General features: G+C 36.2%; 1 protein-coding gene across 42 annotated transcripts in view; it reads right to left on the bottom strand.

The window, feature by feature from the left end:
- Positions 1-1,128: 1,128 nt before the first annotated feature.
- TRDN (triadin) overlaps positions 1,129-16,733 on the bottom strand; it is a 408,839-nt gene continuing 393,234 nt past the window's right edge. For 30 of the 42 annotated variants that reach the window (XM_081530502.1, XM_081530503.1, XM_081530505.1 and 27 more), the window contains 3 exons: positions 7,693-7,734; positions 5,871-5,909; positions 1,129-3,684 (listed from right to left, as the gene is read on the bottom strand). In XM_081530502.1, coding sequence (XP_081386628.1) covers positions 3,545-3,684; positions 5,871-5,909; positions 7,693-7,734 — 221 coding nt within the window. In that variant the 3' untranslated portion in view covers positions 1,129-3,544. Of the gene's footprint in view, positions 3,685-5,870; positions 5,910-6,710; positions 7,034-7,692; positions 7,735-16,733 lie in introns of those variants that run through there. The other 12 variants (XM_081530527.1, XM_081530529.1, XM_081530533.1 and 9 more) reach the window with 2 other exon arrangements.

The raw sequence follows: 16,733 nt of genomic DNA, 5'->3' as shown, positions 1-16,733 counted from the left end.
AGAATTCCATGGGATTGCAAAGAGTCGGACACAGCTGAGCTCGCTTCACTTCATAATTAATGAGGGGAGCAGGTACAAGGTAGCAGTAGTATTGATCTGAAAGGAGTAGGGCAAAGAGTGTTGTCAGGAAGCCAGTTACTGGAAAGTTGTGCTGAGTTTCTACATCTTAATGAGTGTGTAAATGACAGAGGTAGTTTATGATGGTGGAGAGTTCAACATGGAGTCACACAGGGTGGGTTATATGTGGTGGATTAGAAAACAGAAGATCCCAGGTCTCCGTCTAATTCTATTACTAGTTAGCAATGCGACCCTTTGGCATGTCACCTAACATCTCTGAGATTCAGTTCCTTTATCTCTAAAGCAAATGAATGAAACTCTTAAAGTCCCTTTAGGCTCTCATGTAGAAAAAAGCAAGTCTTTCCACATAGGATTACATTTCTAACACTGGTTACAGTTAAAAAATAAATTTTGAGATGCTGGATTAAACTAGCTAAGATTTGTAACTGTATCCTGAGGACTAAGTTAAAGGCATTTGGGAGCTAGCTGACTAATGTTCTAGGCCTGGCTTTGATGCAATTGGCTATTTTGGGGAAATTTATGCATTTCTATAAGGATTAGGTTCTTTTTCTGTATTGCCAACTGGGCTAGGTCATCTTTGAATTTTCTATCGGTAATAATATTGGTTATTCTCTTTGCTTTTTTCCAGCAAAATAACTCAAAGAAATAATCTGAGTCCCTCAACATATAGTTCTAGCTTCCAAAATATTCCCATGAGGAATTCTGACAGGGTTGTACCAGAAGGAAATAATACACTGGTGCTTTTCATGTGAATTATTTCAAAAAAGCCTGGCCCCATTATCGGGCTTTATGAAAACTAAACATAAATTTAAAACCTTAAATAATTATTTATCTTCTATAGATCTTCACCTATTAAGAGAAGGTAAAGTGTAGGTGAGAGTAAAGAATTGGAATGAGCAGCCCATACCAATTAGACAAAATGAAGAACTAAAACAATTAACTACTTACACATTCATAACCAATATGACATGAACTATGAGTGAACTACTAAAGACAACAACTTTTCAACCAACCATTTATCTTTTCATTTTAAAATGTAAAGCACAAACATGAAAGGACTAGAAATACTTTATTTGATGAAACTGTATGAACAGATGAGAGTTTAGTTAACAATTTTCATATGCTATTTCATTGTAACTTCAAGCAGATATACTGTAACAACATCGTTACTATTGTTTACAGCATAATTGATTTGTCTAATTACAAGAAGCTGTCATATTTTATTTTTTATCAAATAGTTTTTATAATGAGAATGAAAGAGACCATAACATAATGTAGAAAAGCCCTCAGAGGAACAAGTAGTGCTAATTCAAAAGAATTATTTTAGACATTTTTTTTGTCATGTCCATATTAAGATATTTTGTCAGTCTCCACAGCACATCTGTGAGGTATAAGGTTGTTTGTCCAGAAATCCTTATTTTACACACGGGAAAAATCAGCACGGTATGTTTAGCAAACTTTCCAAGGCCACATATTGTGTCAGGATAGCACTGGGAATATAATTTATCTCTGATATTTTTCTTATACACCCCAGTGCCTAACACAGTGCCTTAGAAAGAGTAAATGCTCAACAGTCATTGAATGAAAGGAATGAATGGATAAGCCATTCCTTTCCATGAAACTGAGAAAACCATCATATTTTCTCTCTATGCCTTTAGTCATTAAGTTGGACAAGCTGGAGAAGTTGAGCAATAAACTTTATCCACTGTCCTACTCATAAGTTTTTATTGTTACAAGAAAAGGCTTTATAAGATGGTACTATCTGATTGGTACTGAAGTTACACACTTCCAGGCAGCCCTCCATATGGAGTGGCATTAATCTTGGTTCATCATATCATTGGCTTTTGTGGTGAAAGTTAGGTCCACCAGCCTGTGGTCAAGACTAACCATTCACAAAAGTCCCTGAACATTCGTTGTTAATAGTTAACTTCTTACTGATGCCCTAGCCTAATGATATTCCAGTGAAACAATGTTCTACATCTTGGACCTAAAGAACTTAGTTGCAGTCCTTGAAAATAAATCACTTGGCTAGTATTGGCTCTGGCTCCTTCAGACTTTGCTGAAGATGATTAAAAAGCCAGAAAGAGTAATTCAATTTACTTCCTGAGTTAATGTGTCATAAGTTAAATTGCTACTGTAAACATAATAAAGGTCACAGTGGCATGACATTTATTCATTTATTTATTTAGACTGTACCATGTGACATGCAGGATCTCAGTTCCCTGACCAGGGATCAAATCTGTGCTCCCAGTGGTGGAAGCGTGGAATCCTAACCACTGTACTGCCAGGGAATTCCCTGGCATGACTTTTATTGTTGATAGAAAAATGTGGTTAAAAAACATAAGTGTTTATATCACCTAGAGACAAAGGATGGCAAAAGTATAGTTGTTTTCCCCAGTGATGCATCATCAAATAAGTTAAAGATTGTTATTCATTTCATTAGCACTGATAAGTAATTACCTAAAAAACAAGTAAGATATCTCATGGTGAACTTAATGGTTAAAATGTGTTCCTTCAACTTTGATGACATTCATATTTTTTTGTTTTGAACAATAAAACCTATTTAACTTCATAGAATGATCCTATTAAAGTGAAATGAAAATCTTCTTGCATCTGTCACCCAAATTTGATGACTGATCTAAAATTTCACCAAGGTGACATTTTCACTCGGGCACAGTCTGGAGAAATCTGGCTAGTCTACATCTCATTTGCTTACATTTAAACAGATAATTCACCAGACTCGCCTAATTGGATGGCATATTTCCACTGGAGTGAATTTCTTAATCGTAATTCAAGACAAATCTTAGGGATAAGATTCATTAAGCCTTTCCACTCCGTCTTATCATGTCTAAAGTTCAGAGATATTTTGAGCTCTAAAAGAGCATCACAAGGAACTTATAGCATTTTTTGGTGAACTGTTACCCATTTTTAGATAACAGTCACAACTAAAATAGATATATATACATAGAAATAAAATTAAACTATTGAATATCAACATATTGGGTAAATTGAGTTTAGATACCTACATGATGCAAAAGAGCAGCTTTTGTATAAGCTCCTATAGCCTTTAAGCTTAAAGCATAGTCTGTGTTTTCACTTAAAAGTTAATATGTAACTGAAGCCACAAATTTCACTTTGTAATTGTATCAATTATGTTTAAAAGATCATTATTAAGCAAAATTTAAATTAGTTTGTGAACAACCTTAAAGTGACTGGAAATAGAAAAACATAAGCACCCACACCCAGCAACACACAAATGACAGATTCTTGAGCGCCAGCCCCTCCAACTTGTCTGCTTATCATTCAGTCCCTCTGCTCACCCTTTCTACACCAGGCAGAAGAGTAAAATATTTTCAAAGAAATCCCCTGGACTACATGATTTCAATTGCCTGTGTCACTGTAGACAAACAAAAGATCCTATTTTCGAAGTCCTAAAGCGATTTGTGAGGGCTGTGCGTTGTGTGTCTTATTGTCGTTGTTGCTTCTGTCCTGGAGAATTTGGTTGGCCAGAGCTCTCTCCAGGGTGGTGCACAGGAGTGACAGGAAACTGAAATCCATAGCCATTGTATCCATCCAAGTAGACACACTGGAAGAAGCTGATGGGGGCTAAGAAAGAGAGCATGATGATTTATTAAAAAACAACTAGAATGTGATTAGGAACAGAGGTAAAGCATTGCAAGGCAGTCTAATTCAATGCATATGTGCATGGGTTCCACAGACAGTCTTGGCAACAGCCAGCATTCTGTCAACCAACCACAGACTTCTTGCAGCTGCCCAGGAAAGAGAATGATAATTGCAGCTTGCAGTATGTGGAATATGGGGTGGGGGAGCTAGTTAAATCCACATGAGTCTAAGGTCTTAGGAAGTAGAATAGAGCAAAGCGTGGGTAGAAAGAAGCTAAGGGAGACAACAAGAGATTTTTCTGATTTCATCACCCATGTTGTCAGCAGACTTTAATCACTAAGCTTTTTCACTGATGAAAATGATTTGGAGAAATCTTGAATTTAATTCTTCTTTCCTCTCTATCTTATCCAGAATTGTTTTCTATTTTGTTTTAGCCTCAAACAGGGGCAGTAACACAACCCGTGCCCCTGCACCCTCGCCAAGGTTGTGAGAGTCTAGGGTTAGGGGTTGGACAGGCTACAGAGAAGGATGATGGTAAAGCTGGGCCTGCATGAAGGAGGAACGGCAGCGCCAGTACTCAAAGGGGGAGAGACCATCAGAATCAGGCTACTGTCCAGCTGAGCCCTCTCATTCACAAGCACCGTCCTGACATTTATTTTATTGATGCCAAATGGCTGTGAGTGAAAATATCATTGTAGCTGCACATTCTAGATCTTCTATAAAAGGCTCATGAATGTCAAACTATAGAACTGCTTCATGGTAAGATAAAAATATTGTTTTGCTACGGTAAATCCCCCAAGTGAACTGAAAATATTTGACACTTTTGCCTTTTACTAAAAAATGAAATTATTTTATTTACTTCTTTTATTTTGAGATCATTGAAGAGTCACATGAAGTTGTAAGAAATGATACAGCCAGAGCCCACGTATCTGTCACCTAGTGCTCACCAATGGCAACATCTTTGCAAAATGAATGATACTATAATAGCCCAAACAGGAAATTGACATGAATATAATCCACCTATCTTATGTTTTAACATTTATTTATGAAATAAGAGATTTTGAGTATTATGTGATAGCCACAAATTGTTACAATTAGGTGAACAATTGGGAAAGCATTGCTAAATAAACAAAAACATGCTTAGATTGATTTTATGGATTTTGCAACCATACCTGAAAGTATTAAGACTACTTATTTATTTCTTATTTCATACAACCTGATTATAGGAAGGATTATAATTTGTTTTCTCTCATCTGTTGCAGTAGCCACAGCATCTAAACAGTGCTTAAAACATAGTAGGCTCTTGATATTTTTTCAATGATTCAGATATATTAATATAACAGGAAGTGTTTGCTATTATAGAGGTCATTTTTGTAATTTCCTTCAGAAATACATTTAAGAAAGCTTGTGGAATCCACAGAACATTACTGACATTATTTCCTCAGATAAATGTCTATTTTTTATTTCAAAAGCCTTATGTGAAGCAAGCTTTGGTTATACTTATTTAAAAAATTGCTTCCTTTAGTCTATGCAGCAAAGACTTTTATGCATATGTGAATTCAAGATGTATTGCTTTACCATCTGAAGAAAAAAATGTCTAATTTGGAAGTGCTGGAATAATAAGAAAATAGGACATTGAATTTTGTAACTGCATATGAATATTGATTGCATTATAAAATCAATGATCCCAAAGATTGAATATTAACAGCCTGCCATATATCGAGAAAAATTAAAAGGAACTTTGAATCTTAGAAGTGAGTTTCTAAGCAATTGAATTGCTAAGACCTATTTCTACATTTTTTTTCTTTTTGAGGTAAAAAATTTCAGCATATCACTTCAGCTGTCTTTTCATAAAGCAGACAGTAACACACATTTAAGCACAGATTCAGTTAGAGTGTTCAGGATCAGAGCTGTGTAGAACGGTTTACAATAAATGCCATTTCAGTCATTACTTTGTAATTCCTCCAAATATGTGCCTCTTGACTGACATGAAAAGTGCAGAACTTCTCTTTGAAATATAAGTGACCTACTTTAATGTTATTCTTCATGTATGTGCTAAGAATCTTTTTCTTCTAACGCTGGTTTTCTTAAGAGAGTCTAAACTTTCAGTTTATATGTACCAGCTACAGAATGCCTTAGTGGTTTTAATCATTTTTTTTTAAACTTACTTTTCTGCTTCTTTGTGGAAGATACATCTTCAGTTTCTTCTAGTGGATACAAAAATATGAAAGTAATTACTTTGTACATTCATAGTTATTATACAAATATGTAGGGAAATGAAAAATGTCTTAAAAGGTGCACAATATGAAAGAAACAGGAGCTATTCGCCCTCCTTATAATAAATTCTAGGTTCTTATTCAGATTCTGTTCAGTCTTTAACTACAAACTTTAGTAGGTTAAGAGCCAGTAATAGAAGAGGAGGCAATGAAAGAAAAGAATGGAAAATGCTACAGGCAATTGTTCACATAGAAACTGGTCCTGATGTGTTGGATGTTAATGGAGCACTGGCTTGACACTCATTCCTTTCTTTGAAGAGGTTTTCATGTTCAGAGTTATAGTGAGGATGGAATCTTGCTATGAAACAAATGTTTTAATCAAAATAATTTTAAACTTGTGAGAGACATGAGTTTTAATGGTCATCCTTGTCATGAAAGAATAGCAGCAAGCTGGGATCCTGTATCCTTTCTTTTCTCAGGTACTCAAGGACTCTTTTGCTGAAGTGATATGCACCATGTGTTTATGTAATGAAGGATAAATTGACACTATTCATTTGAACCCCTTTTCCCAGGTCAGAAGTTCTTAACTGGTGTACAGAGATAAACTTTCACGAGTTTCTTATAAACCTATGAAATGTTAAGATATGAACGTGTGTGTGTGTGTGTGTTTCATCTGAAGCAGGTTTTAGATTTCATCAAATTCTAAATGAGTTCAAAAAACTTCCTTCTCAAAGTGTGATCCATGAACCAGTAATTCTAACATTACTTGGAAAACTTAAATAAACACAGTTATTGGTCTCCAATATCAATTTATTTCATTTCAAAAAGATTTCCAGATGATTTGTATATAAAGTTGTTTGAGAAGTTATGTTCTAGAAGTAAAAACAAAATTAAGTTATTGTTCTTAATAATTGTTTTATAAAAACTCCAAAATTTTAGTATTCACAAATATCTTAAGTGTAAATCTTCTCATAAGAATCAAAAACCTATTCTCTTGTGTCTTTTCTCAAAGTGCTATTTTCCACACTGTTAATTAATTCCAGACACTGCCACAAAACTCGTATTTTGATGACAAGAGCACCTCTTAGGCAAACTCTTATTGTCCACAGGCAAGTCTGAAAGGAGAATAGAAAATATCTATCATATAACAGGCCCAACTAGGAAGCCAAGAAACCTTTCAGGAAAAAAATGCATTAAGTTAAATTAGTTGAAAACCTTACAATACAGATGAATAAATTTAGTCCTGGAAATACTCGCCTAAGGTCATGTACCTGGTTGTAGCAAATTTTTCTGAGGTTTGAGGTCTGTCTCCCCTCGCTCTCTCTCTTCCTCCTTCCTTCCAACTTTTCTTTATGCTACTGTTGCTAATATAGGCAAGTTATCGTGATTTTTCTTAATAAACACATGTCAATATCATATTTGAACATTTACATGGTCCTCCTGTCAAACAACATTTGGGAAATGATGATTTTGAAATATTTCTCTTATTATCTGATTGGCCTACAAATTATTTAATAATTACTTGTAAATAAATCACGTCCAATTAGTCTTCAATATATAGAGATATACAGAGATATATAATATACAGAGATATATAATATATATAGATGTATAGCATATTATGTGTTTTCCAAATAATGTACAAAAACTGTTTACAGATAAGTGTACCATCTAAACATTGCTTAGGTAAAGCTGAGAACCAGAATAGTTAAATAAAACAGAAAAAATATTACAGACAAGAAAACTCGTAGTGAACTGAAGATAAAAATCTTACCTTTAGCTTTCTTTGAAGTTGGTACATCTTCAGAATCTTCTCCTAGAGAGTAAAGAAAGATGTATCAATTCATGACCTATTTCCCAAAGAGGAGATACTGTATTTAAAGGTTTTTAAGAGATAGAAGGTCTCAATCTATAAACTTAGCATCAAGTATCTCTATGAACAAGAACTTTCTAACAAATAAGGCAGCTTGCCTGACTCGGACAGAGTGGGGAGGAAACAGATGCTGTGCCAGGCTGGTGTGGTCAGCAGGCCAACAGTCTGGTGGGGGCACGCAGGACCTGCAGTGATCCTCCCAAATGTGCCTGTCCTCCTCTGACTCCTAAAACTACCTCCCCAAACCACAGTCGCTTTTGGAATTTAGGGAATTTTAGGTAAATAAATTTATATACATATGGCAGATCAAGAGGAAATGCTCCATCCACATCTTTTGTTAGCTGACTTCTGATGATTGTAAAGACAATGAAATGGCATTAAAAGTTGAACAAAAGCTCAGACATAAACAATGACCCTTCAGGAGCATTACATATATGGCATAGTCTTTTGTGCAGTCTACTTAAAAGATACATAGTGGAATAATGTGGCAGTAATTTTAAGTAGGAGATTATTCTAATACAACATAATTAAATGATCTTTACATATTTATATCAATTTTTTAGCACTTATAATGAGTGGAAAGAGGGTAATTTTATATTATTTATTCAGATTTTGCATAATAGCTATTTATAAATAGTTAGAAAAGGGATAAATAGGTTAGTATGCAAATTTTCTCTAGTAGGACAGAAATGTGCCCTTTGGGAAGAGTTATTACTATGTAAAAGAACAAATTGGGGAAAAACAAAACTACTAGCATTTTTTAAGATGAATTATTGAAGTTTCAACCTAGTTAGTTTTTAAAATATTTAAATATAGGTTTAACCCAGTTAAATATTGGATTAAGTGGCCTTAAACTGTCCTATCAACAGTTATAAACAAAATAGTTGTATAAATGATTAAATGATATTTTTAAGTAACATAATATTTTTTAAAAATATCAGAATTCTTAGATGAATCAAATAATGATCATATTTAATTGTGTAGTAAAAAATCTTCTAATTTCTATGGAAGATGTTTACAAAATTAAAATGGTGCAAGGTCCTTGTACAAGAAAAACATATATTATTTTTGTAGACAGTAGCATACTTAAAACCAAAGCACTTATTCTCTGGATCTATTTCTTACCCCCAGGGAAATAAATGCAGATAGAATAAAAACAGCTTATTCTCTTTCCAAAAATCAGTATTCTGACCCAGAGTAAATCAACTACAGGTGATAGAAACTGGCAAGAACTGAGTCACATGTCAACTGCTCAGGCTAACCAGATGGAGAACAGAGACACAAGATAAGCTGCAAGCCTGGGGCAGTTGCCGTAGAAACACAATCTCTGTGTAAGTAACTTAACAGTAACTGGAATTTACTGAAGGAGGATCAATTCATGCGATTTTCATTACTCAGGATACAAAAAAAAAAACAAACCCCGAGAAAGGCACTACAGCCCATTTACTCTTATAACTTGTGCCCTCATTGGGCAAGTGATGGTTTGGATAAAATATTCAATACTTGACTCTGAATGGGTACAGTCATTATTATAAAAGAATTATCAAAATGTGCCAGGGAAATTTTAGGGAGTAACTTGTTTTAACGGGAGGGGTAATCAGAAAATTATTTTATAAAGAAAGTCTAACTCGAAACGACGGAGAAGGCAATGGCACCCCACTCCAGTACTCTTGCCTGGAAAATCCCATGGACAGAGGAGCCTGGTAGGCTACAGTCCATGGGGTCGCTAAGAGTCGGACACGACTGAGCGACTTCACTTTCACTTTTCCCTTTCATGCACTGGAGAAGGAAATGGCAACCCACTCCAGTATTCTTGCCTGGAGAATCCCAGGGATGGCGGAGCCTGGTGGGCTGCCGTCTGTGGGGTCGCACAGAGTCGGACACGACTGAAGCGACTTAGCAGCAGCAGCAACTCGAAACGAACTCTTTCATACAGAGGAGATTTTGACTAAAAGAGATAGTAAGCTTAAAGTGAAGGCTATCAGATGAAGAAAGACTAGATCCAGCAAAAGAAAGGCTATTCAAGGAGCGCAGGAAACACTGAAGAGGGCAGGAGAACCACATCTGGAAACGCTGGACAGGATTGTCGTGTGCAAAGTTTTTATAGGTCAGGCTGAGTTGTCTCTACATAATGTCATAGCAAGTGAAGGTTGTTCAAGAGAAAAATAATATTTTAGATGTGTTTAGTAAAAATGACAAAACTAGAATATGTGAGAATGGATTCAGAGCAAGAAATAGGGAATGCATTTTATAGGCAACCCAGAAACTAGTGATTTCTGCAACTAGGAGTCACTGAAGAAGTTGAGAGTAAATGAGGCTTTATACTGTGACTGCAAGAGATGAATACAAAAAGCGGTAACATCATTTTTGTTAAGATTGAAGAAAGACGGTGGTGCCATTTCCAGCAATGAGGAAAACCTAAGAAGTACTCATTAACTGGGAATCATGAAAAGTTAATTTTTCTATGAGTTCAGTTATGGTGTTGGCCAGTCGTGAAGTTTCAATATCTAGAATGAAGCAAGACAAGGAAGGCAAGATATCTGGAAAAGTTTAGAAGAGATATGCACTGTGTTAATGGACAAAACCGGGAGGGTTGAGACATCACTTTTAATGATGGCAATAAGAGTTAATATTTCCTAACACTTAAACCATCTCCCAGGTCCTATTAAGTAATTTCACATGTACTGGCATATTCAATCCCTACAGCACTTCTCTGACATAGGATCTCTTATTTTAAATCTCCTGTACAGACAGAGCAGAGAGGGGTTAAGTACTGCCCAAGGGCATGAAATGAGTGATTGGCAAGGCTAGGGCATGAACTCCAGCCTGCCTGGGTCAGAGCTGCTTGAATGTAGCTTTATATTTAATTCATAAAGAATGTACTGTAACCTGCCCTCCTTTGTTCTAAGCACAAATACTAACACATTTCACCTCCTCAGCAAATCTGTGAGAAGGTACTATTATTATTCCCGTTTTACAGAAGGGATCATTAAAGTCTAGAGGGTTCCAGAGCTAGTAAGGGGGGAAATCAGGATTCAGACTTCAGCATTTGGGTTCCAGAAACTGTGCTGTTAACCACCAAGCGATCCTACCTCTCAAGAACGGCCTTCTAAACTCAGTCTTCTCTGATTCTAGAACATTATATTGCCGCATTATATTGCTGTTAGCATTATATCGTTTAACAAGTATCTGCCAGAAGGCTCAGACAGAGGCAATTCACACATGAGTCACACACTTGGGCAGAGCAGAGATGAAGCAGTGTTTCCGTAAGTGTGTTCCTCTGTTCTTTCAACGATCTGTTCTCCTTTGGTGTGGATGAGTAGAAGAGTTACCTAGCTGTCTCTGGAAACAGTAATGAAGAGTAAAGGGTAGTACCTGTTCTGTTTGCCTGACCACTTTAACTTGATCATATTCCAAACAATGGAGAATAAAAATGTATTATTTTGACTTTCAAATTGAGGACTCCATCCTATACTTTCATAGAAACTGAATATCGCGTGGAGTTCAAGCCTGAAGATGTGGTGAAGAATTGGTGGGAAGCTTTGTCCAGAAGTGTGGCTGCAAATGAAAGCAGAACAAAAGCACAAGGGCTTCAGGAACAGAAAGGGTAAGAGACATTTTATACAAGGGAATCATCGGAAGATATTTGTCAGCAGGAGGAAGAGGATCTTTTAAAGTGAGAAATGAAAGTGCGGGATTGAGGGAGCAAGATCAGGGGAGACAAGAAAGGATAGAGTCAAGGAGGAATATGGAGTGATAAATCTCGGGAGAAGCAAAGCTTCTTCACTTGAGCATGAGAGGGTAGTGGTGGGTAAAAAAGTGAAAAGAAGAAAAGAGATTGTATTTTGGAGAGAAGGAAAACGTTAAAGGATACACATTAATGGCATATATTGTGTGTTTTTGTTATTTTTACAGATAACATTTTTCTATGCATTGCCCAGTCTGCTCTGCATATTCTTAGCAAACAGGATAAATAAATAAAAACTACCTAAATAATGCATGTGTGTGTACCAGCAGTTACTGTTTATTGCTACTGGCAGTCTATTCTGATTTGTGTAGAGTTTCAAGAAATGCTCATAGGTAAGCATCTGGCACCCTGAAGCACAGACACAAAAGTAGCTTAGCATGGATTTTTGTATTCTTCTTCACTCCTCTCACTTTACCTTATTCACAGCATCACCTTGTGTCTGCAGACTTATTGAAAGCTTCAAATTATTTTCCCAACTGATTTGCTATATTATGTGTAAATAGCCTGATAGAATACTATATTCTAAGAGTTTATATTTTTTCAAGACACCCTAAGAATCTACAGTAGTTCCAGGCAACAGTTGACGGCCAGTTTATTTTAGCTATCAGGTGTGAATAGCTCCTTCTACACAAGCTATTATTTAAAATGGTCATGAGTTTTAAAGAAAATTAACTGCTACACTGAGCAATATCCACAGATTCCTGGAACTGACCGCAGGGAGTAATAAAGTACTCAGAGACAGTTCACATTTGGAATCCTGCACACAGTGAAGCCAAGGGCATTCAATAAATGTGTGCAGCCCTTTCTGAGTGTCTGTTCTGTCACTCTAAGGACAAGACATGACTGTCTTGAGGGCAATGTCAGAACAACTTAACATCACCAATAAATGAATGAGGCCACATTGTTGGTACCCGAAGACTAATAATGGACAGTGACAAACATTTTACCAACTATGCCTTGTACACTGACTTTCTCTGTGCTGTGCCATGCGAAGTCCCTTCAGTTGTGTCCGACTCTTTGTGACCCCCTGAACTGTAGCCTGCCAGGCTCCTCTGTCCGTGGGATTCTCCAGGCAAGAATACTAGAGTGGGTTGCTGTGCCCTCCTCCAGGGGATTTTCCCAATCTAGGGATGGAACCCAGTCTCTTATGTCTACTGCATTGGCGGGCAGGTTCTTTACCACTAGCACCACTTGGGAAGCCCTGGGGACTTTCTCTGGGGTCTAGCAGAAGGAGTGATCAGAGGGAGTGAGCCCAGCAGCTAGCACCTATTTAAAAGGCTTCAGCCAAAAGTAACTGCTCCATTTTTTTTTTTTTTCCCTCCTGGAACAAAATCTCCATGAATTTTATCACTCGTGTTCTAAAAAAGTGGGATTGCTTTAAGTCCACACCAAAATCAGTGAGATTTTTAAATTATTATTTTATCTCATTTTTGCATCCATTTTGACACAAAAGACTTATAAGCAAAGCCTGTCTCTAACTAGGGAAGTAACTTTTTATCATCATTATCACCATCATTATCATCATCATCCTCATAGACAGCAATTAATGATCACTTACTATGCACAAATCACTTATGAACTCTATTTTATCTTAATCTTCCCAAAGTTTTGAAGAGGTAATTTTAATATCATTATTCACATTCAAAAAATAAGGCTACTGAGCACAAAGATGTTAAGCAATTTACCCAAACTTTTAAGTCAGGATGGGAACCCAGTCCATCTAAAGCCAGCTTCCCTGTTATCAGCCACTACCCTATGAGGATTTTTGTATTTCTACATATTCATTTTTAAATTGTTTTGAAGAAAAACTATACTGATATTAGTATCCATCAAAAGTCCATTCCAGCAAACAATCTCTAACAATATTCTGTTTCAGCAAGGGGCATCCAACAAAAAAAGGAGTCAATAATTTTATCCTGAATTAAGCTTTCATCCATATACTACAAGGAAGTGTGTTTTCTTTTTTTAAAGGTTTGTGTCTGTATATATTAACTGAGGGTGAGGATGGTTTTGCTTGAAAGAAGATAAAATTGAGGCTTCTATGAGTCAAGCTTTCTAAAATTTTAATAACAGATTTAGTTTTGTACAGTTGTCTAGAACTAGACTATCAGATATTTTACTTTTTAATTGATAAAAGTAAGCCATGAACCTTGGTTAAAATGAGGTCTGTGGGCAACATTAAAAATACTATTAGGCACAAATACTTCTGATAATATGGTAGACAACAACAACAACTATGAAAGTACATCTTTTGTTGCAGTGCTGGACTCAGAGGACATAACGAAAATCTCCAAACAGAATCCTTCCTCCTGCCCCAGAAACAGGGGAGAAATCCTGCTGCTACATGAAGGGTGAGGTCATCCTGAGGACAAGTGATGACATTAAAACTGGAACTCAAAAACTAAGTGTGCAAGGAGCAAAGTGGGAGTGCAGGGGCTAAGATCCTTTTTTATTTCAGGGATGGTAGGATGAAAATATAACTGACCCAGGGGGTTTTGAGAAGATAATAGCAATACAGTATTTAAATCTCCTCCAAATCCCACCATAAGAACAGATAGCAAAACCCACAGGCAATATTTACTACAAAATGAAATTAACCCTAAAATACTTGTGGATGGGAACAATCAGACAGTCAAAACCCCGCAGGGATCAATGTTTTCAGAAGAGAATGCATAAGGAATAACGGGGATTCTGAGAAACCTGAAAATAAGGAACCCTCCTACAGTTAACAGGTATTTTCTGAAAAGTGAGACTGAGTAATTTTTGATCATCAGCTGAAACTAAGAGAGACTTTGCCCAGTGTTCAGCAGGTGAGCATAAAGCGTTCACCATGAGGTCTAGTGCTCATGCCATCAGGTGCTCTATGACCTTGAGAAACTGATAAGCTAGTGCTGACTCCCAAGACAGGACACCTCAGATGGTAAGAAATTCCTAGGAGTGGGATAAATTTGAGCAGAACAGGGACAATAGAGACAAAGAAAGATAAGTTCAGATAGAAATGAGGGAAAGGAAAAAAAATGTGATTTCATAAAGTCTCAAACACAGAAAAGACCATCGTGAGTGAGAGTCCAAAGAAACAACAAACAACAAATTATATCACAAAGTACTTCAAATATTGAGATTTTCATAGTCAAAATTTAATATATATGAATGTTTTAAGAAATAAAATATAAATTTATAAATAAGAACAAGCAACAGGTGATTGTGAAAATAACAAATAAGATTTAAAAATAACTATTATAAGAAAACTATAACTTATAGGGTTCAAAAAATAATTAGGGAATATATGTTAGAACAGATCAAATTATACTACATTATGGCATAGAGACACAAGAAGATGAAAAACTTAAAAGAGGTGTTAAAAGGGAAGAAATAATGTACATACCCAACATGTTCCTAATCAGCAAAAGAAAAGAAAATGAAGACACAATGTTTGAAGAATAAAGGCTATTAATCCCTCAAATTGTTAAAAGAAGCATTTCACAATAAAAAGAAGCTCTTATTCCAATAAACTTGACTGAAACTGCAGCAGATAAAATGCAAAGAGAAAATATTTAAAGAAGCCAGAAAGAAAAGATAGATCACGTAGGAAGGAATGACAATTCAACTGATAACAGAATTCTCCCACCTCAGTGGAAGAAGAACAAACAAGACAGAGGCATAATACACTGAAAATGTTCAAAGAGTGATAACTGATGACCTAGATATGTGCCAAGCAGAAGGCTCTCAGGAATGAGGATTACTTAAAGACATCGTCGGAGAAATAAAAACAGAGTATATTTTCCACCAATAGGTTTTGCTCAAGGCACTTCTAAAGAAGATGCTCTTGAAAGAAGTAGGACAGCAAAAGGAATTCAGAGATGCAAATGAAATGGTAAATAGTGACACTGGTAAACATATGGGTAAAGACAGACACATACTGATTGAAAAAAATAATACTAATAAAATTTGACATTCATACAGTTTAAAGGTTAGAACCAAAAATACTGAACAAAATTAACATGTAAATCAGGATTAGAAATTCTAGAGAAACGTCTACTTCTGCCTCATTGACTACACTAAAGCTTTTGACTGTGTGGATCACAATAAACTGTGGAAAATTCTTAAAGAGATAGAAATACCAGCCGCCTTACCTGTCTCTTGCAAAACCTGTATGCAGGTTAAGAAGCAACAGTTAGAATCTTAAACAACTAACTGGTTCCAAACTGGGAAAGGAGTACGACAAGGCTGTATATTGTCACCCTGCTTATTTAACTTAATGCCAGGCTGGATGAATCACAACCGAAATCAAGATTGCTGGGAGAAATATCAACAACCTCAGGTATGCACATGATATCACTCCAATGGCAGAAAGTGGAGAGGCACTAAAGAGCTTCTGAATGAGGGTGAAAGAGGAGAGTGAAAAAGTTGGCTCAAAACTCAACATTCAGAAAACTAAGATCATGGCATCTGGTCCCATCACTTCATGGCAAACAGAAGGGGAAAAAGTGGAAGCAGTGACAGATTTTATTTTTGGGGGCTCCAAAATCATTGTGGATGGTGACTGTAGCCATGAAATTAGAAGATGCTTGCTCCTTGGAAGTAAAGTTATGACAAACTTAGATAGCATATTAAAAAGCATAGACATCACTTGGCCAACAAAGTTCTGTCTTGTCAAAACTATGGTTTTTCCAGAAGTCATGAATGGATGAGAGAGTTGGACCAAAAAGAAAGCTGAGCACCCAAAAACTGATGTCTTTGAATTATGGTGCTGGAGAAGACTCTTGAGAGTCCCTTGGACAGCAAGGAGTTCAAACCAGTTAATCATAAAGGAAATCAACCTTGAATGTTCATTGGAAGGACTGATGCTGAAGCTGAAGCTCCAACACTTTGGCCACCTGATGCAAAGAGCGACTCATTGGAAAAGACCCTGATGCTGGGAAAGATTGAAAGCAAAAGGAGAAGAGGACAGCAGAGAATGAGATGGTTAGATAGCATCATCAACTCAATGGACATGAATCTGAACAAACTCCAGGAGATAGTGAAGGATATCCTGGTGTGCTATGGCCATGGTGTTGCAAAGAGTCAGACACAACTTAGAGAATGAGCAACAACAATTTAATGTATATAGAATTTTGCTTCTAACCATTAGAAAATGAATATTATTCTCAATGATATATGGAAATTTACAAAACATATATTATTTCATAAGATA

This window comes from Giraffa tippelskirchi, chromosome 9 (genome assembly GCF_054371585.1).
Source record: "Giraffa tippelskirchi isolate mGirTip1 chromosome 9, T2T-mGirTip1v1.2.pri, whole genome shotgun sequence".
In the NCBI taxonomy this organism is placed as follows: domain Eukaryota; kingdom Metazoa; phylum Chordata; class Mammalia; order Artiodactyla; family Giraffidae; genus Giraffa; species Giraffa tippelskirchi.
Note: the sequence above shows the minus strand (reverse complement) of the source record. Positions and strands in the feature narration are given on the sequence as shown.